This window comes from Osmerus mordax, chromosome 14, assembly GCF_038355195.1.
Source record: "Osmerus mordax isolate fOsmMor3 chromosome 14, fOsmMor3.pri, whole genome shotgun sequence".
NCBI lineage: Eukaryota > Metazoa > Chordata > Actinopteri > Osmeriformes > Osmeridae > Osmerus > Osmerus mordax.
Genome location: NC_090063.1, coordinates 17,041,802 through 17,062,525, shown reverse-complemented (window position 1 = coordinate 17,062,525; position 20,724 = coordinate 17,041,802). Strand labels below are relative to the sequence as shown.

At 51.9% G+C, this 20,724-nt stretch overlaps 1 protein-coding gene across 1 annotated transcript; it reads left to right on the top strand.

Moving 5' to 3' along the window:
* Positions 1–517: 517 nt before the first annotated feature.
* Positions 518–20,646, top strand: arhgef38 (Rho guanine nucleotide exchange factor (GEF) 38). Its single transcript, XM_067250024.1, is given in 15 exon segments — positions 518–812; positions 5,668–5,852; positions 6,501–6,618; positions 7,652–7,799; positions 8,213–8,230; positions 8,416–8,615; positions 9,380–9,513; positions 9,996–10,100; positions 10,429–10,551; positions 12,134–12,478; positions 12,825–12,962; positions 14,311–14,512; positions 15,961–16,301; positions 19,657–19,765; positions 19,768–20,646. Coding segments are annotated over 15 exon segments (2,433 nt in total). The 5' UTR covers positions 518–616; the 3' UTR covers positions 19,839–20,646.
* The last annotated feature ends 78 nt before the right edge of the window (positions 20,647–20,724 follow it).

Sequence of the window (20,724 nt, the reverse complement as noted above, 5' to 3'; positions counted from 1 at the left end):
AAAATACAAAAGGTTGTCAATCACTACAGTACTTACTAGTGGATTACACATCAAGCTACATAGCACACCTGATCATTTACATGTTACAGAACATTCATGCAAAGTCTTTTTCTGTGGACCCTCTACTGTATGAGACATTGGCACAGTAAAATCATAAAACTTACGAAATGTTCTGTTTCTCTGTCTGTTTCTCTCTCTCTCTCTCTCTCTCTCTCTCTCTCTCTCTCTCTCTCTCTCTCTCTCTCTCTCTCTCTCTCTCTCTCTCTCTCTCTCTCTCTCTCTCTCTACCTCTGTCTCTCTGTCTACCTCTCTCTCTGTCTATACCTCTCTCCCTCTCTCTTCCTCTCTCTCTCTCTCCCCGTCGCTGTCTCTGTGGATACCATAGCCTCTGGAGGAAGGTATCGCTTAGCAGGGAAGGGGCGAGGCTATGAGGCTCTCCTGTAACAGGTAGGGGGAGGAGCCACAGGCTGCACCTGAGCTGAGTTGCCGGTCTGTGTAAATTAAGCAGAGAAGTGCACCTGTTGCACTTCCCACACTCTCTCTCCCTCTCTCTTCCTCTCCCTCGCTTTCTCCGCCGGCCCAACGGATATATCACCACAGACCAGGGCCCTGCACCATGGAGGGCAGCGGGAAGGAGAAGGAGAAAGAGAAGGTGATCAAAAGGAGGAACCGGCCAGTGTTTTTGCGATACCTGGAGAGAAGGAAGACCGACACGATCGTGAGCGACGATGCGAGCAAGGGGGACGTGAACCTTGGAACCCTGGTCAGGAGGACACAGTCTGACAAGACAGAATACAGCGCCAAACTGATAGGTAAGGATCTCGTGCCGGTTGGAATACAAACTAGAGTACAGGAGAGCGGGGGCTAAGCTGAAAGGGGAGGGGCGAAAGTACCGTGTTGAACTTTACGGTTGGGATCTTGTTAATGACCTCCCTCGAGGTCACAACTATGGCAACAATCTCTACAGAGCTGCAAGAGTGAGACTCCACACCATCTCTTCAAGCTCTCAGACCAACATCTTTTCTCTTAATAATAATAAGTCTGTACGTTTTAGTCAACCAGGCAACCTTTCAACCTTGGTGAAAATCCTCTTTTGAGACGGAGACCTGGTCAATCTCTTTGGACGTTAGCTACCGTGAGCGTCGTTAGATTCCTGAGCAACACCTGTGACTCGAGGGCATAAATGAGATGAGGACAGAGGCTGGGGCTGACACACACACACACACACAGCGACAGGCTCTGTAGCTATGGCTGCGGGGAGCACCTGTTGTGTTGTTATGTGCCAGACGGAGAGCTGGGCTGAGGCACAGACCAGCCCTCAGGGATGAGGTCACCATATGCAAAGCATGCTCCCAGGCCCCCCCTCTCACCCAACCCACCCCAGAGCTAGATACCTGGCCTGCCCCACCCCAGAAGACTGTGTATGGGGCTAGCTACCTGCCCCCCTTCAGAAGAGCCTCTGTGTGTATCTAGCTATCTGGCCTGGAGGTAAACAAATCCAGGAAGTGACCTTTTGCCTGCCTCTAACACAGGGACTTTTACTATCGGCGACTTTTTATAATGTTTCACAGGACTTTTATTATCAGCAGTAAAAGCAATGTCATCCATGAAGTCATTATGAGACGTGCGTGGGTTTGGACTCTGATGTTGCGGTACAGAACTATCTGCTGGTCAGGTCACATGACCTGTACCTTCTCAATTACGTCATTGGGAAAAAAGATTCTGGTTTTGTAGGGGTTCAAGTTAATAAACATTCACCCAACAGTCTACCAACCTCATCCTCCAAAATGTTTTATTTATGTTTTTAATTTACTTACACTTTTATCCAAAGCAGCGTACAGTACGGGGGGTATTTAAAACTTGAATCTCTTAATCTGCAGTAAAATTCTCTAACCAATGAGCCACAACCTTCCGTAAAACAAGTAACCACTGTGGACACAATAGTTTGCTGATGATTCAGCCGATAGAAAGTGTTGCTATAGAAACCGTGAATGAGGGCGGTGGGAGGAACTGGCAGATTGCACAGGCAGAAGAATCCTGCAGTCAGCTACTTCTCCGTAGCTAACAGCTGACACGGTTTATCATAGGGGGACGTCAGTGTCGTCTCAGACACTGTCATCTGTCACCCAGCAGGAATGCCAACCTTCGGGCTGTACCTGTGTCTGTCGCTGCCCTCGGGAAACACAAACGCTTCACTTCAAGCTGTGGAGATTTTCCAGTGTCACTGGTTCCCTCGCGTTCCACACGAGTCAATGAACAATGAACACCCAAGTTCACGGTGGTTAGGTTATGGGGCAGTTGTGGGAATGTGTCAGAAGCCAGGCTGTTCACTTCTGACCTGCATCGTCATCAATCACCTGCAAACCTTCCTCAATAATGACAACAAGAACTAAAATGATTAATAATTGAGAATCTGGCCGTTGTGGTAGCCAAGCCAACCACTTAACTGTTTTAGACAGTTGTAATGCGGTCGTGAGTGACACAAACTCCCATGCTGCAGAACACAGTGCCCCCAAGGGGGGTGAGTAAAAGGTGATAAACTGAACCCAGTCTCACACTAAGACTGTCAGGATGGTCTGCTCTTCCTGCAGGACTCAGAGGAACCATCCTCCTAGCACAGAGTCCAAACCCTGCAGGGCCTTGTCCAGAGTAAACCTCCACCAGCCAGCCCTCTCAAAGAGCTCCACCTACAATAATTGGCAAAAACTGTATTCAAACAGAATCGAAAATGAGTTAATCGGATCAGGGGCTTTTCAGTGTTGTACTTATAATGTGTCAATACCAGTTTTTATTTTATTGAACGGTGGTTAAATGTATCACAAGGAGAGCAGCAGCTGTATGATTTAAAGTGCTGTGGTACGGTATTAGCATGTGCAAATATTGACATGAAAGGTGACTTCATTGAATGAGGAAATTCAAGACTGGTTCCTGAACAGTGCGTTCCCATGATAAACAGGTTTGTCAAGCCACAAGGTCATGGCAACTAGCTGTAGATATGGTCATAAAAACAAAACAAAATGGACGCCACTTTCGATGGCACCGGACACTGTGTCGCTGTGGAAGAACTACCTCTCTGCTGTATTACGATGGACTGACAGTTGGATGTTATACTGTCCAGTCCAAATGGAGGATGAACAGTGTTCAAACAGTTTTTTCCTAGTGACAGTACGCCTTCTGTGCAATTGTGTCTGTGTGGCGTCTTTATAAAAGCCCTTTGTTGTAGTTTGAGTCACTAGCTCTGTTAGGTCAGTATAAACACATGGGACCCCTATCATCACCATCCCCACCTCAGACTCTGCTTAGTAATGAAACATTAAAACGAAGAACAAACTTGTAACTGTCAGTTACTACCGGCCGAATTCAGAAGCCCTGGTTCTGTTTCACCGAGTGTGTAAAAAGCCAGTCTGATCAACTGTACTGCCATTGTTGTGTTCCGTTGGCATTTCGCTGAGTTGATCAGAGAAGCGCGACTACAGCAAGGCGGCTACGAATAACAAACAGCGAGATTGTTTATCAGAGAAGCTTTTTATCAAACAGGAGGAAAATCACAACCTACAACCTCTCAATTTGCAGTCAAACTTTCCACCAAACCTCTTCCCTCGGTCCGTCACAACCCCCATGCCTTGTCTTCTATAAACACACCCCAGGTATTAGTATCTTTCCACTGGATTTCATCCATCCCTGGGTTTTTTTCCTTCTGAAGACAGCGGCCGGCATTGTTCTGGTGAGAGGAGACATGGAGGTGTGGTGTGTCGGGAAACGTGATCCCGCAGCGGGGCTCTTGTGCTGGAGAGCTTTCCGTTGCCCGGCTGCTCTGCGGCTGCTCTGGTGAAAGAGCGGACGTATCGCCTTCCCCGTGACACTCCCCGCCCTGCAACCAGACTGCAGGGCGCAGGAGTCTGTTGGCTGAGCGGTGAGGGAATCGGGCTAGTAATCCGAAGGTTGCCAGTTCGATTCCCGGTCATGCCAAATGACGTTGTGTCCTTGGGCAAGGCACTTCACCCTACTTGCCTCGGGGGAATGTCCCTGTACTTACTGTAAGTCGCTCTGGATAAGAGCGTCTGCTAAATGTAAATGTAACACCAAACCACCAGACTGCAGGGCGCAGGAACACCAAACCTGCTCAGTGTGAGCGCCATCAATCACTGGGGTCGTGGGGTTATGTTGTCTTTATCAATGACACGGTCATAGGAAGAGTGCAAGTTAAGAAGGTAGCAAATTAAAAGTGTTTGTTGTGAGGTCCCTGTTAGCCAGGCTAGTCTTCAGGAGGAGAATTCCCACGAGGACACAATTAACATTAACTGGATTCACTTATGTTTTTTTAGGTGTACAAAGTTTTAAATTTCTCAGAAACACCTGACACTAGCAGTAAATGGACGAGGAAGAGTTAGTTTGTAAACCCTGTAACCTGATAGGTGGAGAGGCTGAGGTGTGTGACTTAAGCCATCCCTCTCAACTTCAGAGGGATTGACAAGTCCGTTGTTTTTGTTTGCCTTCTCAGAGCAAGGCCTAATATCACCTCATAATAGCTTTTTAAATGGATATCCTCTCTCTCCCTCTCAGTCTCTCTCTACCTCCCTCTGTGTGTGTGTGTGTGTGTGTGTGTGTGAGTGTGTGTGTGGTGTATGTGAGGTGTATGTGAGTGTGTGTATGTGTGTGAGTGTGAGTGTGTGTGAGTGTGTGTGTGTGTGAGTGTGTGTGTGTGGTGTGTGTGTGTGTATGTGTGTGCTGGTTTGTAAACATGAGCATGCTGTGTGTGTGTGTGTGTTTGTTTGTTCAGATTGTGACATGCACAAGACTGCAGAAAAGCCTGGGGGGTGCAGTATTGCGTGCGTGTGTGTGTTTGCATGTGTGTGTACGTGTGTTTCAGTGTGTGTGTGTGTGTGTATCTGTGAGTATGTGTGTGTATATGTGTGTGTGTCAGGTGCATGTCCCCAGCTGGAGCAGATGGAATGCCTGCGCACACCGTGGCATTACATCAGCGAGACGATTAGTTCCCTAACCCGACACGGGCTTCAGGCTCCCCTCCCTCCTTCTCTCTCTCTCTCTCTCTCTCTCTCTCTCTCTCTCTCTCTCTCTCTCTCTCTCTCTCTCTCTCAAATATGCGGAAGGGATGCGTAAAGGCAATTAACTGGCAAAGGAAATCTCTCTCTTCCCTGAACATTTACCTCTGATTCTCTTCCCTCACTGTCTCACACACTCCCTCTTCGTGTGTTCTCTCCCTGCCTGCCTGCGATGCAAAGCACAGAGCAGCCAGGGACTGATTAGAGTGCAGAGCGATAAAGAAAGAGAAAAGGAGAGAGGGGGGAGGATGGGGAGGAGGGGGAGGAGGGGGAGGAGGGGGAGGAAGGTACCTGAGAGGCATGCTAAGTGAGGCACTCGATCTCCGTAAAAAAAAAAGACAGCAGACAGACGGACGGGCGGATGGACAGGCAGACAGACAGAAAGGCACGGGCGGGTGTACGTTTTCTCAGGGATAAAAACTGCTCTTGTAAGCAGGCTATGCCGTTATGTTTTGCTCATAGTGTTTCTGTTACCTCTTCATGAATATGATTAGTTTGTATAATGATAATGTAAGTGAATTAACAGTGATTGAATGGGACTATGATGCATGGGGATCCTGTTCCTGGATGCCTCTCTCCCCTCTCTCTCTCTCGTCCCCCCCAGAGAAAATGTCTCCTCACGACATGTCGACCCTCACCTCCCCCTGCCTCGACCCCGAGGAGGTGCGGCTCCGGAAGATGAGCCGGAGGTCGAAGGTCATCCAGGAGCTGGTGCAGACCGAGAGGGACTTCCTGACAGACATGGAGCTGTGCGTCCGAGAGGTGGTCAAGCCCCTGAGGGAGAACCAGGTAGATCCGGTCTGTGCAAGACGCCTGCTCATGAGCAAGACACACGTACTCTACTAGAAACAGCTGTGCCGAAATGTTCAAGGGAGAGAGAGGGATGGAGAATGAGGGAGGGAGAGAAGGAAAGACAATGAGGGAGGGAGAAGGGGAGGGAGAGAAGGAAGGAGAATGAGGGATGGAGAAGGGGAGGGAAAGAAGGAAGGAGAATGAGGGATGGAGAAGGGGAGGGAGAGAAGGAAGGAGAATGAGGGAGGGACAAGGGGAGGGAGAGAAGGAAGGAGAATGAGGGAGGGAGAATGAGGAAGGAAGGAGAATGAGGGAGGGAGAATGAGGGAGGGAGAGAAGGAAGGAGAATGAGGGAGGGAGAAGTGGAGGGAGAGAAGGAAGGAGAATGAGGGAGAGAAGGAAGGAAGGAGAATGAGGGAGGGAGAGAAGGAAGGAGAATGAGGGAGGGAGAAGGGGTAGGAGAAAGAGAAAACCCACAGGTATAGTAAATGACGTCATCTATTTCCATAGGCAAACATGAGCCATCTAATCATTCACCCAGCCGTGTCTCCTCCAGACACAACAAGGAAGCATTCACAACCCTGCTACTAGGTTCACCTCTGGTTTAATAACCGTGACCCTCTGACCTCTGTGTCCTTGCGGCAGCTGGTGGACGTGGATCGTCTGTTCACCAACATGGAGACGGTGTGTGAGGTGTCCGCCACGCTGCTTCACAAGCTTCAGCAGGCCACCGCTGAACCCGACCCCGAAGCTGTCGTCATAGGTACGACTTTTTGTGTGTGGAAAAAAAGTTTATAAAAAACTAGAAACTTGTTTGTCGGGTTGTGCGTTAAAAAAAAGTTTTGGGGGAAAAAATTGGGTCGTTTTTTCCCCCCACACAATCTGGAAAGAATGTTTCCAAAAGTTGAAAATATATTTTCGAAAAAAATCCCCCAAAAAGTTTCCAAAAAAATAGAAACATTTTTGTGTGTTGTATGTGTGAAAATGTATCTAACTCACACCGTAAAAGTAACTTGTAGTGCTAGCTAGGCTAGCTAGCAATTTGGAGCTACTTTATAATGTACTCAATTATCTGTCAGATTGAAAAGTGAGAAGCCGTGCAATCTGAGCGTAAGGATCAGAGAGAAATAGCTAAGTGTTAACTAACCTGTTCTGGTTATTAAAAGTCACGTTTCTAACTTTACTGGGAGTTCTAGGCCTTCCTGGCCGTGGTAGTTAGGTAGGTCACCTCTCTTTATAATGTGTGCTTACTGTGGAAAGGGTCGGGAATAGCTGCTCTACTCTATACTCTGTTCAGTCTCCTCTCCTTTCACTTCGTCTTAAGTCATTTTGCTACTTGCATAGCTAACTACAGCTGACAAAAATGTACAGCCCAGGATGGTGTTATCAAAACATAGCTGGCCACATCCGGTGTCGCCATGTTTGTTTAGCAGATATTTCAGTTTTTGTCAGCTAGTTAGCTAGCTGGCTTCCGGGAGGTGGCTACTGTACAGTAGCTGGCTAGCTAGCTGGTAGAACTACACAACGACTAGCTAGTTTTCTACTAGAAGGAAGCTAGCTTTCGGAACTAAAAACGGGCACAGGCCAAGGTGATAATGTATCATATGTAGCTACTGTACCTTGATATGCTTTCCTGTGATATGAACATAGTATTTTTGTCAGCGTTAGAGCTAGCGAAAAGTACCGCTAACGGTGGCATACCTAATATATATATAACTCTGTAAAATAGAAGTGGGCTTCCCTTCGCTTCGTTCTTTAGAAGTCCCACATGATAGCCAACTTGTTTGTCTTGCCAGGAGACGTTTTCATCCAGAACAAGGCCGCGCTGGAGGACGTGTACAAGATCTACTGCTTCCACCACGAGGAGGCCAACATCCTCCTCAAGGCCTATGGACAGGAGGACGACATCAGACAACTCTTCGTCACCTGCGAGTCCGCGCTGAAGTAAGTGATTGACTGCTCTCTGTTTCCCCCTCATTCTATCTGTCTCTCTCTTTCTGTATCCCTCTCCTTCTCTCTCTTTGTCTCTCTGTATGTCTCTCTCTCTCTGTATGTCTCTCTCTGTCTGTCTCTGTGAGTGGCTGTTCTCTTTTTTTGTTATTTTTATGTGTTTCTCTTTCTGTGTATCTAATTCTTTCTCATTTCACTCAATGTTTAACAGTTTTCGCTTTCTTTTTCTGCTGTTTTCCTGTGTACATTTATACTTCTCTCTCTGTCTCTCCCTCTCTCTCTGTCTCTCTGTCTCTCTCCCTCTCTCTCTGTGAGTGTTTGACTGGAAGAACTTCTCTTCTTTGCGTAGAAGACCTGCTGATGATCTTTTCTCGTTCTGATCTGAGTATTTCTTTGTCATGTTGCAGGCGAATATACGACGAAGAGTGAGTATTCTTTCTTCCTTTAGATGAATTCTAAATTATATCATATTTCATACAGAAATAAAGTTAAAACTTACGAATAAATGTTGGTTTAAACTATTAATGAGCTGTAACAAGCCTTAACTCCTGGAAATTGATTTCTGTACACAACCACTTCAACCTCAGATAATGTTGTGTTGATGCCTCAGAGGGAAGCCCAGCTTGCTGAACATGGGGTCGCTGCTCATCAAGCCCGTCCAGCGCGTCATGAAATACCCCCTGCTGCTCGGGGAGCTCTGGCAGGCCACGCCCGACAACCACCCCGACAACCGTCCGCTGCAGCAGGCCTTTACCGCCGCCAAGATCATCAACGTCAACATCAACGAGTTCAAGAGGAGGAAAGACCTAGGTGAGGCTGGGACCGTGTGGATAGACAGTGTAGATAGACTCTCTGACTGGGGTGTTTCTGAAGGGGAAGGCTCTGACTGAAGTGTTTCTGAAGGGTTAGTGTCTGACTGGGGTGTTTCTGAAGGGTAAGGGTCTGACTGGGGTGTTTCTGAAGGGTTAGTGTCTGACTGGGGTGTTTCTGAAGGGTTAGTGTCTGACTGGGGTGTTTCTGAAGGGGAGGGTCTGACTGAAGTGTTTCTGAAGGGTTAGTGTCTGACTGGGGTGTTTCTGAAGGGTAAGGGTCTGACTGGGGTGTTTCTGAAGGGTTAGTGTCTGACTGGGGTGTTTCTGAAGGGGAAGGGTTGGTGTCTGACTGAAGTGTTTCTGAAGGGTTAGTGTCTGACTGGGGTGTTTCTGAAGGGTTAGTGTCTGGCTGGGGTGTTTCTGAAGGGGAAGGGTCTGACTGAAGTGTTTCTGAAGGGTTAGTGTCTGACTGGGGTGTTTCTAAAGTGTTAGTGTCTGACTGGGATGTTTCTGAAGGGTTAGTGTCTGACTGGGGTGTTTCTAAAGTGTTAGTGTCTGACTGGGGTGTTTCTGAAGGGTTGGTGTCTGACTGGGGTGTTTCTGAAGGGTTTGTGTCTGACTGGGGTGTTTCTGAAGGGGTAGGGTCTGACTGGGGTGTTTCTGAAGGGGAAGGGTCTGACTGGGGTGTTTCTGAAGGGGTAGGGTCTGACTGGGGTGTTTCTGAAGGGGAAGGGTCTGACTGGGGTGTTTCTGCGTGTGCAGTGATGAAGTACAGGAGGAGTGAGGACGAGGGCTCGCTGAGGGTGAAGTTCAACAAACTCAACATGCACTCCATCAGGAAGAAGTCTGACAGGCTGACTGGACATCTTAAGCTGCTGAGCGGGGTCGAACCACAGGTATACAGGACGCTCTGTTTTTACCTGTCTGTCTGTCTTTACCTGTCTGTCTGTCTGTCTTTACCTGTCTATCTGTCTCTCTCTTTTACTCTCTTTATCTCTCTGTCTTCTATCTCTCCCTCTCTCTCTTAGTCTCTCTCTGTCTTTCCTTTACTCTCTTTTGTCTCTCTCTTCTCTTTTCTCTTTTTTTAAGTTCTCACTCCCTCACTCACAGTCTTTCCTTTACTCTCTTTTGTCTCTCTCTTCTCTTTTCTCTTTTTTGAAGTTCTCACTCCCTCACTCACAGCCTGACCCAACCCCAGCTCAAAGAAGCATGTAGTCAGCGTTACATAACTCCCCTGTATCCTGGTCACATGCTTCCTGTCCTGCAGGGTTACAGACGGCATAATCCACCTCCACCACCATGGTTTTCTTTAATGCTGAGAAGGTCAATATTGGTTCAGGGTGCATGGTAAACCTTTCCTTCCAAACGCGTCTTCCAGGTGAGAGATGAGGTGTTTGACAAGGAGGAGAAGATGTTCAGATGCCTGGAGAAAGCTGTCAAATTGCTGATCAAGAATATCCACATTTACCTGATGCACACCCAGGTAATGGACTGATCTGACACTATAGACTACCTACTCACCCAGGTAATAGACTGATCCCTCACCAGTGAGTCTGAATCCTACTACACCCTCAGTACATAGTGTATAAATATAGAGGTGTGTGTCATTCATGGACACAAATATCTGTCTTACAACAAGCCTCACCTTCTAAGGGTATATTTCATACATAAACCAAATACTTATGAATTAATAGTGTGATAATGTGAAGTTGAAGGAGTGTTGCATTTGTCTCTTATATCTGCTCCTCTGTTGAGCTGGTGTTGCCAGTTTCCTGATCATGGTGTTGGGTCCTGTGTGTGTGCTTCTGCAGGAGATGGTGTCAATAGCAGTGCAGAATGCTCCTGACCTGGAGAACATCATCAGAGACCAGGACAAGATCGACACCAACGCCACCCTGCAGCCCAGGAACGGGAACGACCCTTACAAGAACTTTGTAAGACATGTCTCTCTCTGGCTCCCCTCTCTCTCTCCACCTCTCTCTCTCCACCTCTCTCTCTCCACCTCTCTCTCTGGCTCCCCTCTCTCTCTCCACCTCTCTCTCTCCACCTCTCTCTCTCCACCTCTCTCTCTGGCTCCCCTCTCTCTCCTCACCTCTCTCTCCCACCTCCCCTCTCTCCCCCAGCATGTCAGGCTCTGCTGTTTTCTGTCTTTGTGCACGTTGTTCTTCCCTCTGGGTAAAAGCGTCTGCTAAATGAGTGTAATTGCAACCTAAATGCATTTGTCTTTATTGTCTCCATCTCAGTCTTTCTGTCTCTAACGTCTTTGTCTCTGTAGTTTACATTCTAATTAGTCTTAAAAGCTATTATAGACACTGGCCTTTGATTCAGTAATGGACCTAATGCATTCTAGCTAAGAAATAAGGGAAAGAGGGGGTCCTTTTATTCTGAAATCCTCCCTGTCTTTGTGGAGACAAATAGAAGGCTCGTTATTTTAATGGGTACGGTGACTTGAATAGACCTGCGGTCAGTGGCGGTTCTAGACAAATGTTACTGGGGGGGGCAAGGGGGGTCCAGTGTTTAATCAGAGGGACACATAAAAAACTGAAACAAATGATATTTAAACATTTAAATACTTTAATTTAGCTTTACATTAAAATCATACAAACGGCTCTGGCTCTCCCTCTTCCAGCTCCTCAGCTCTCTCAATACCTTGATATGTTTCTCTCACTTTTTTATTTACTGGGGCAAAAAAGGCTGCAATGTCCCTTCCTCGTTTCATGATGACTACTAGAAGAAGAAAAACGTGTAAAAAAGAAAAAAAAGAATGTTTAATTTTTATTCAGTCAGCTCAGGGGGGGCCACAGGGGGGGGCAGGGACATTTTTACAGGGGCACTGGCCCCTGTAGGCCCCCGTGTAGAAACGCCCCTGCCTGCGGTGCAGGTGGTTCAACTGAGGCCACAGACGAGGATCTATAAGGAGCACCATGTGTCTCCAGGGGCATAGCCAGGACATTATTTCTGGGGGGGCCAGCTCTGGCCAGTCTTTTTGGGGTGGCACTTGATTGTCAAAAACTACTATTTTAAAACTCACACACTGCATCACTCAGAGCAGCAGTTTTCTAACGGTATCCAGTGGTTAGCTGCTAGTCTCTATTGAAGCGCTGTCAGAATGCAGCTACGTTGGTTTGTGTCTTGCGCTGTTGATGGCGGCGTGGCCCAACATGTTGCGAATATGGGGCTTGTAGCGTAAGTGACAAATGACAATATAAGACGACTTCATAAAAGAAATACAAATGCATTTATTTCAGCTTTATACAGTTTCTGTTCAGGAGGGTTTAAAAAAATAAATAAAATAGGCCAGGAACCCCCTGTAGCCACAGGGGTCGCGTAGCCACGACCCCTGTGTGTCTCGTCTGACCTCTATCATATCTTGAGGTGAAAGACCTCGAGACCACAGTTCAAATCCAGGCCCGTGCTATCGTCAGCGCTGTCTGTCTTGAGATCTCTAAACTCACTCCTTCCTGCTTACATCAAAATTCAATTAGAAAAGTAACAAAGTTCTCCTTCTCCTTCCAGAAACGGCGTCTGGAGCGCTTGGTGGTCGTCCCCCTGTCCTCCCTCCAGGTCATGTTCTCCTCCCCTCAGAAGCTCATCCAGAAGCGATACGACAAGCTGCTGGACTACTGCAGCCGGCTGGAGCGCTCCTCCCCCTCCTCCAGCTCGTCCCCAGGCGAGGAGCAGGGCCGGGGGCAGGCCAGGAAGGACTACGAGGCCCTGAACGCTCAGCTGGTGGAGGAGCTGCAGAGGTTCAACATGGCTGCCCGCTCCATCCTGGACAGCTGTGTGATGTGTGTGGTCGCTCTGCTCAGAGAGCTGATGGACACCTCGCACCACCACACACCCTCCATACAGCAGCTGCCCGTGAGTGTGTGTGTGTGTGTGAGAATGTGTGTGTGTATGCAGTTGAGAGCATGTGCGCATGGTTGAAGCAGGTGTGTGTGTGTGTGTGTGTGTGTGAGAGCAGGTGTGTGTATGTATGCAGTTGAGAGTGTGTGTGTGTGTGTGTGCATGGTTGAGAGCAGGTGTGTGTGTGCATGGTTGAGAGCAGGTGTGTGTGTGCATGGTTGAGAGCAGGCAGGTGTGTGTACGTACCACATTGTGTCGTTCATCGCCGCCATATAAATCGTTTGTAGCGCTGGAGAGTATTGTACTGTGTCTTGAAATGAATTCTATTTTCCTGCATGTTAACGTGTGTGTGTGTGTCCAGGCTCCCTTGTCTAACATCAGTGAGGTGCAGAGCAGCATCCTGAATGAGCTGAACAGCCTGGCCTTCGTCAGGGACAACGCCCAGAGACTGATGGAGAGGAAGGTCAGCTTCGAAAGGACCCGGGACAAAAGACCCACGGTGAGGCCGGGGACCAATGGGGCGCAAGTACCTCTCACGCCACCGTCCGATTGGTCTAGATCAGTGCTGCCCAACCCTGGTCCTCAGGGACCCTCTGCCTTGCATGTTCTAGATGTTTCCCTGCTCCAACACTCCTGATTCAGATGATTGGATTGTTATGAAGCTCAACAGAAGCTTGGTAATGACGCATACATTAGAATCAGGTGTGTTGGAAGGAAACATCTAGAACATGGGAGTCAGGTGGCTGAGCGGTGAGGGAATCGGGCTAGTAATCTGAAGGTTGCCAGTTTGATTCCCGGTCATGCCAACTGACGTTGTGTCCTTGGGCAAGGCACTTCACCCTACTTGCCTCGGGGGGAATGTCTCTGTACTTACTGTAAGTCGCTCTGGATAAGAGCGTCTGCTAAATGACTAAATGTAAACATGCAGGGCAGGGGGGGGGGGTTCCCGGGGACCAGAGATGAGGGCACACCGGCTGTGTGTGTTGTAATCTAGACATAATCTATATAGGATATATCCCGTACTGAAATAATACACAAACTATAGTTTGTTCTGCAGGCAGAATATTTAGGGAATCCTTGTTGTAGGCTCTTGTTTTTCCTTTAGGAATTTTCTCTAGTGTGTAACGATGAACCCCCCTCGTACAGACACACACACACACACCCCTAGACCTCCCTCCCTTTTTAAATAGAACCAATTAAAAGTCAATTAAAGTGTGATGTTGGGGATCTTATCGTATGCAGCAGAGTCTGGCTGGTGATTAAATAGAGCGCTTGGCAGCCCCTCACTCCCCAGGTAGCTCTCCCGTAAAACAGCGGTGTGTGTGTGTGTGTGTGTGTGTGAGGGAGCATATCAGGATCCCTGTGGAGAAATATCACACCGTATCCTTCCCCTGAGCCCCCCCCCCCCCCCCCCCACCACACACCCCTCACACAAGGGAGCTTGTTAGCTCTCTCCTCTCTACTCCATTCCTCTCCACACACAACCTCTCTCTCACACACGCACAGTACACATACATATACACACAAACAGTACACAACCTCTCATACACACACACAGTACACAACCTCTCACACACAGTACACAACCTCTCTCACACACATACACACAGTACACAACCTCTCTCACACACACACACAGTACACAACCTCTAACACACACACATACAGTACACAACCTCTAACACACACACACAGTACACACACACACGTACACATCCTCTCATCTCACACACACACACACACACACACACAGTACACATCCTCTCCCACACACACACACACAGTACACATCCACTCACACAGCCCCGTCCCGTCTGAGCAGGGTGCGTTTGATCTGTGTTCCCCAGGTGCCGGAGGTGCAGCGCCAGTCGGAGGAGCAGCGGGCCAGGCTGCGGGCGGGGCACAGCGCGGAGCGTCTGTTCCTGCTGAAGAGGAACTGTAACGGCTGCCAAGAGGGGGACCTGCCACTGCTGGAGGGGGACATGGTGGCCCTGCTGGAGGAGACCGACCCCCACGGCAGCAACACTCGCTGGCTGGTTCACACTGGGGGTGAGGGGGAGGAGGGGAGACGCACACTCTGACTCTCTCTCTCTGTTGTTCTCACATACACACTTACACACACACACTTACACGGATACACACACACAAGATTGTTTCTCTGTCTCTCAGTCTTAATCTCCCTCACCCTTCTCTCCCTCTCGGTCTCACCCTCTCTCTGCCGCTCTCCTTCCTTCCCTCCCTCTCCCTGGCTTGTTTCCCGGGAGACAGGATAGACTCCAGAGATAGTTAGCCTGCGTTCCTCTCGTGTCTTTCCGTCTCTGTGTGACGGCTGTTTGGAACACACAGAGCTGGAAGCAGAGCAGCTCACTACAAAGCTGCTCCCTAGAGGAGCCCTGACGCAGAGAGGACACACGCTTACACACATTCTTACACACACAAACACACACACACGCTCTTGCGCAAACGTACACACACACTTTCATACACGTACACAATCACTTTAGTACTCTCTCTCTCTCTCTCTCTCTCTCTCTCTCTCTCTCTCTCTCTCTCTCTCTCTCTCTCTCTCTCTCTCTCACACACACAGACACACAGACACACACACTCCTCTGTACTCGACAACAACAAGCCCTTAAATAAGCCAAAGACTTTTTAAGCAGCGTGGGTGTGTACACACACACACACTGCTCCTAGTGCTTCACAGGCATCAGGGAGTACTCCTGTACTCCTGTTCTGTTCCACAGGTTGTTTGTCTCTGGGTTGATATCAGTGCCATGTGATGAGAGGACGCCACCGTCATCTGCTCTCTGGGAGAAACACCTTGTTGTTGTGGAGCAGAATCCAGCCTGTTGTATTCTCTCTCACTGGCGCCGAGACGTCCTACATGCATGCATGCTAACCCTAACCCTACATGCATGCATGCTATCCCTAACCATGCATGCATGCATGCTAACCCTAACCATGCATGCATGCTAACCCTAACCATGCATGCACGCTAACCCTAACCATGCATGCATGCTAACCCTACATGCATGCATGCTAACCCTAACCATGCATGCATCCTAACCTTACATGCATGCATGCTAACCCTAACCATGCATGCTAACCCTAACCATGCATGCATCCTAACCCTACATGCATGCATGCTAACCCTACATGCATGCAGGCTAACCCTACATGCATGCAGGCTAACCCTGCATGCATGCTAACCCTACATGCAGAATCAGTACTGATAGGGTGTTGTTGTTCCACAGGGACAAGGATGTTCTCTTTCTCTATCTCCTTCTTTCTTACCCCCCGCTCTCTCTCACTTGCTTTCTTTCACTCTGACACAATTTTCTCTGACTTACTCTCTCTTTCTCTCTTTGGAACACACTCACTCACAAGGTACATTTGTTCATGTATCACTAAATTTGGTCCCCACAAGGGTGGTTAAACAAGACCACACACACACTCATGCACACCTGTAACCGTCCCTCTCTCTACGCCGCCCCCAGCTTCCCAAGGCTACACCTACTCCACCTTCCTGAAGCGCTACAACCCCCAGAGAGACCAGAGCCAAACCTCCACCCCAACCTCCACCCCCCTCCCCCACGACAGCCACCCCAAGCACCAGTCCCTCATCCTGGACGACGACTTCGACAACCTCAGCCTGTTTGTGTCAGGCAGCGGTAGCATGAGGAGTTTTAGCCTGTCTGGCAGCTGCAATACCTTGTCTGGCCTGCAGGGATCTGACAGCTGCAGTACCTTGTCTGGCCTGCAGGGGTCTGACAGCTGCAGTACCTTGTCTGGCCTGCAGGGGGAGTTGGAACTCAATGTGGACGGGGACGACCAGCAGGTGAGGTTCTCAGCTGTTTTGTCAGAACAAACGTGTTTGTGTGTGTGTGTGTGTGTGTGTGGGGCTGTGCACTCCTCTGTAAAATAGGGGCGTTAATTCCAGTGCGGCAGTAAAACCTGGCGTGCTGCTTTATAGAGCAGATGATTAGAAGACGAAGCCAGCTCTCCAGTCCCCATCCTCCCCCCCCAGCCCCCTCCACACCCAGCCCCCTCCAGCCTCAGCCCCCTCCACACCCAGCCCCCTCCAGCCTCAGCCCCCTCCACACCCAGCCCCCTCTAGCCTCAGCCCCCTCCACATCCAGCCCCCTCCAGCCTCAGCCCCCTCCACATCCAGCCCCCTCCACATCCAGCCCCCTCCACACCCAGCCCCCTCCAGCCTCAGCTCCCTCCAGACACCCCCCCCCCCCAGCCCCCTTCACATCCAGCCCCTTCCACATCCAGCCCCCTCCACACCCAGCCCCCTCCAGCCTCAGCCCCTCCACATCCAGCCCCCTCCAGCGTCAGCCCCCCCCCCAGCCCCCACCACACCCAGCCCCCTCCAGCCTCAGCCCCCTCCAGCCTCAGCCCCCTCCAGCCTCAGCCCCCTCCACACCCAGCCCCCTCCAGCCTCAGCCCCCTCAACACCCAGCCCCCTCCAGCCTCAGCCCCCTCCACACCCAGCCCCCTTCAGCCTCAGCCCCCTCAACACCCAGCCCCCTCCAGCCTCAGCCCCCTCAACACCCAGCCCCCTCCAGCCTCAGCCCCCTCAACACCCAGCCCCCTCCACACCCAGCCCCCTCCACACCCAGCCCCCTCCACACCCAGCCCCCTCCACACCCAGCCCCCTCCACACCCAGCCCCCTCCACACCCAGCCCCCTCCAGCCTCAGCCCCCTCCACACCCAGCCCCCTCCAGCCTCAGCCCCCTCAACACCCAGCCCCCTCCACACCCAGCCCCCTCCACACCCAGCCCCCCTCCACACCCAGCCCCCTCCAGCCTCAGCCCCCTCCACACCCAGCCCCCTCCACACCCAGCCCCCTCCACACCCAGCCCCCTCCACACCCAGCCCCCTCCAGCCTCAGCCCCCTCCACACCCAGCCCCCTCCACACCCAGCCCCCTCCACACCCAGCCCCCTCCACACCCAGCCCCCTCCACACCCAGCCCCCTCCACACCCAGCCCCAGCCCCCTCCACACCCAGCCCCCTCCACTCCCAGCCCCAGCCCCCTCCACACCCAGCCCCAGCCCCCTCCACACCCAGCCCCCTCCACTCCCAGCCCCCTCCACACCCAGCCCCCTCCACACCCAGCCCCCTCCACTCCCAGCCCCAGCCCCCTCCACACCCAGCCCCAGCCCCCTCCACACCCAGCCCCCCTCCACTCCCAGCCCCCTCCACACCCAGCCCCCTCCACACCCAGCCCCCTCCACACCCAGCCCCCTCCACACCCAGCCCCCTCCACTCCCAGCCCCAGCCCCCTCCACACCCAGCCCCAGCCCCCACCACACCCAGCCCCAGCCCCCTCCACACCCAGCCCCCTCCACACCCAGCCCCAGCCCCCTCCACACCCAGCCCCCTCCACACCCAGCCCCCTCCACACCCAGCCCCCTCCACACCCAGCCCCCTCCACACCCAGCCCCAGCCCCCTCCACACCCAGCCCCCTCCACTCCCAGCCCCAGCCCCCTCCACACCCAGCCCCAGCCCCCTCCACACCCAGCCCCCTCCACTCCCAGCCCCCTCCACACCCAGCCCCCTCCACACCCAGCCCCCTCCACACCCAGCCCCCTCCACTCCCAGCCCCAGCCCCCTCCACACCCAGCCCCAGCCCCCTCCACACCCAGCCCCCTCCACTCCCAGCCCCCTCCACACCCAGCCCCCTCCACACCCAGCCCCCTCCACACCCAGCCCCCTCCACACCCAGCCCCCTCCACTCCCAGCCCCAGCCCCCTCCACACCCAGCCCCAGCCCCCTCCACACCCAGCCCCAGCCCCCTCCACACCCAGCCCCCTCCACACCCAGCCCCAGCCCCCTCCACACCCAGCCCCCTCCACACCCAGCCCCCTCCACACCCAGCCCCCTCCACACCCAGCCCCAGCCCCCTCCACACCCAGCCCCCTCCACTCCCAGCCCCAGCCCCCTCCACACCCAGCCCCAGCCCCCTCCACACCCAGCCCCCTCCACTCCCAGCCCCCTCCACACCCAGCCCCCTCCACACCCAGCCCCCTCCACACCCAGCCCCCTCCACACCCAGCCCCCTCCACTCCCAGCCCCAGCCCCCTCCAGCCCCAGCCCCCTCCACACCCAGCCCCCTCCACACCCAGCCCCCTCCACACCCCAGCCCCCTCCACACCCAGCCCCCTCCACACCCAGCCCCCTCCACACCCAGCCCCCTCCACACCCAGCCCCCTCCACTCCCAGCCCCAGCCCCCTCCACACCCAGTCCCAGCCCCCTCCACACCCAGCCCCCTCCACACCCAGCCCCCTCCACACCCAGCCCCAGCCCCCTCCACACCCAGCCCCCTCCACACCCAGCCCCAGCCCCCTCCACACCCAGCCCCCTCCACTCCCAGCCCCAGCCCCCTCCACACCCAGCCCCAGCCCCCTCCACACCCAGCCCCCTCCACTCCCAGCCCCCTCCACACCCAGCCCCCTCCACACCCAGCCCCCTCCACACCCAGCCCCCTCCACACCCAGCCCCCTCCACTCCCAGCCCCAGCCCCCTCCACACCCAGCCCCAGCCCCCTCCACACCCAGCCCCCTCCACACCCAGACCCCTCCACACCCAGCCCCCTCCACACCCAGCCCCCTCCACTCCCAGCCCCAGCCCCCTCCACACCCAGCCCCAGCCCCCTCCACACCCAGCCCCCTCCACACCCAGCCCCCTCCACACCCAGCCCCAGCCCCCTCCACACCCAGCCCCCTCCACACCCAGCCTCAGCCCCCTCCACACCCAGACCCCTCCACACCCAGCCCCCTCCACTCCCAGCCCCCTCCACACCCAGCCCCCTCCACACCCAGCCCCCTCCACACCCAGCCCCCTCCACACCCAGACCCCCCAGGAGGGGGGCAGAAGGTCTGACATTACTTCAGGTTTATATGAACACTGGGTGAGATAAGTCAATAGGCAAGTGGTGTTAGTGTGTGTGTGTGTGCCAGCGTGCTTGTCTGCCAGTGTTATGAACCAACAGTGCCATCTACTGGTTAACCACCAACCTCATGAACACATTTTCAGTTTACGCACTGATCTAATTAGAAAACATGTAAAACATTCACATTCTGAACATTCACCTCTGGAATAATTAACTGTTCGACCGTCAGGTCGACTGACGAGTGTGTTATTGGCGACTGACGGGCCTGTCGTTGACCTTTGCCCCCCCAGTTCTATGCGGTGTACGCGTTCACGGCCCGCTGCGAGCAGGAGCTCACCCTTCAGGAGTACCAGCACGTCAGCATCCTGCAGTTCAGCGACCTGGGGGGCAACAAGGACTGGTGCTGGCTGAGGCCGAGGGGCGGAGGGGCTACGTGCCCGCTAACTACCTGGGCAAGATGTCCTACGCCTGATGGAGGAGGGGGAAGGCAGGATGAGTGAAGGAAGGAAAGAAGGATGTTAGGAAGGAGTGAAGCAAGTAGGGCTGGCCGATATATTGAATATTAGCGATAATATCGCAATAATTTTGTCGACAATGTGAAATTGTAAAATATCGTGAATATCAAATATTTACTGTAACAATAGCTGTTCTATACAGCGTTTTTATTTTTATTTATGCAAACGCAAACATATCGAGATATATATCTAATATCATAATTTTTTTTGACAATATCGAGATATCAATATTTTTTATATATATCGCCCAGCCCTAGATGAAGACAGGAGGAGTGAAGGGTACACCTGTGACAGGACACTTACAGGCAGATGTAGATTGTCCAAGTCCTCAGACAACATGGTTCCTTCCTGCCTAGAGGTATGTGATCTATCAGACTGATCTGGAAGATATCTGGAGAGCTGTGTGCCGTTCAGATCGCTGATTTCCCGGGGGCGTTCAGAGAGGGACATGATTAAGTATTTCGACGAGGCCAGTGGTCAACAGTTTTCTGCCCAATTAAGTTCTTTATTTAATGATCCGTTCAGAGCGTGACTGCTGTAATAAGACATATTTGCTTAGAGAAAGCCAAATCATGCAGATTCAAGGTGCTTGGTTTAGCCATCTGCAGTGTTTATTGTGATTCAGATGATTTATTCAAATATATATATTTAAAGAATGTATTTTGAAATATTTTAAATGAAGTAATAGTTTTCATAAGATAGGAAATATATATATATATATAATTTAAGATGTCACTTTAATGAATAAATATCCTCTACTGTAAATATATTGTCCCTGTAATTGTTTCAAAGTCAGTCAATTACACCCTCACAACTTCCAAAAACAATCAACGCCACCTCAAA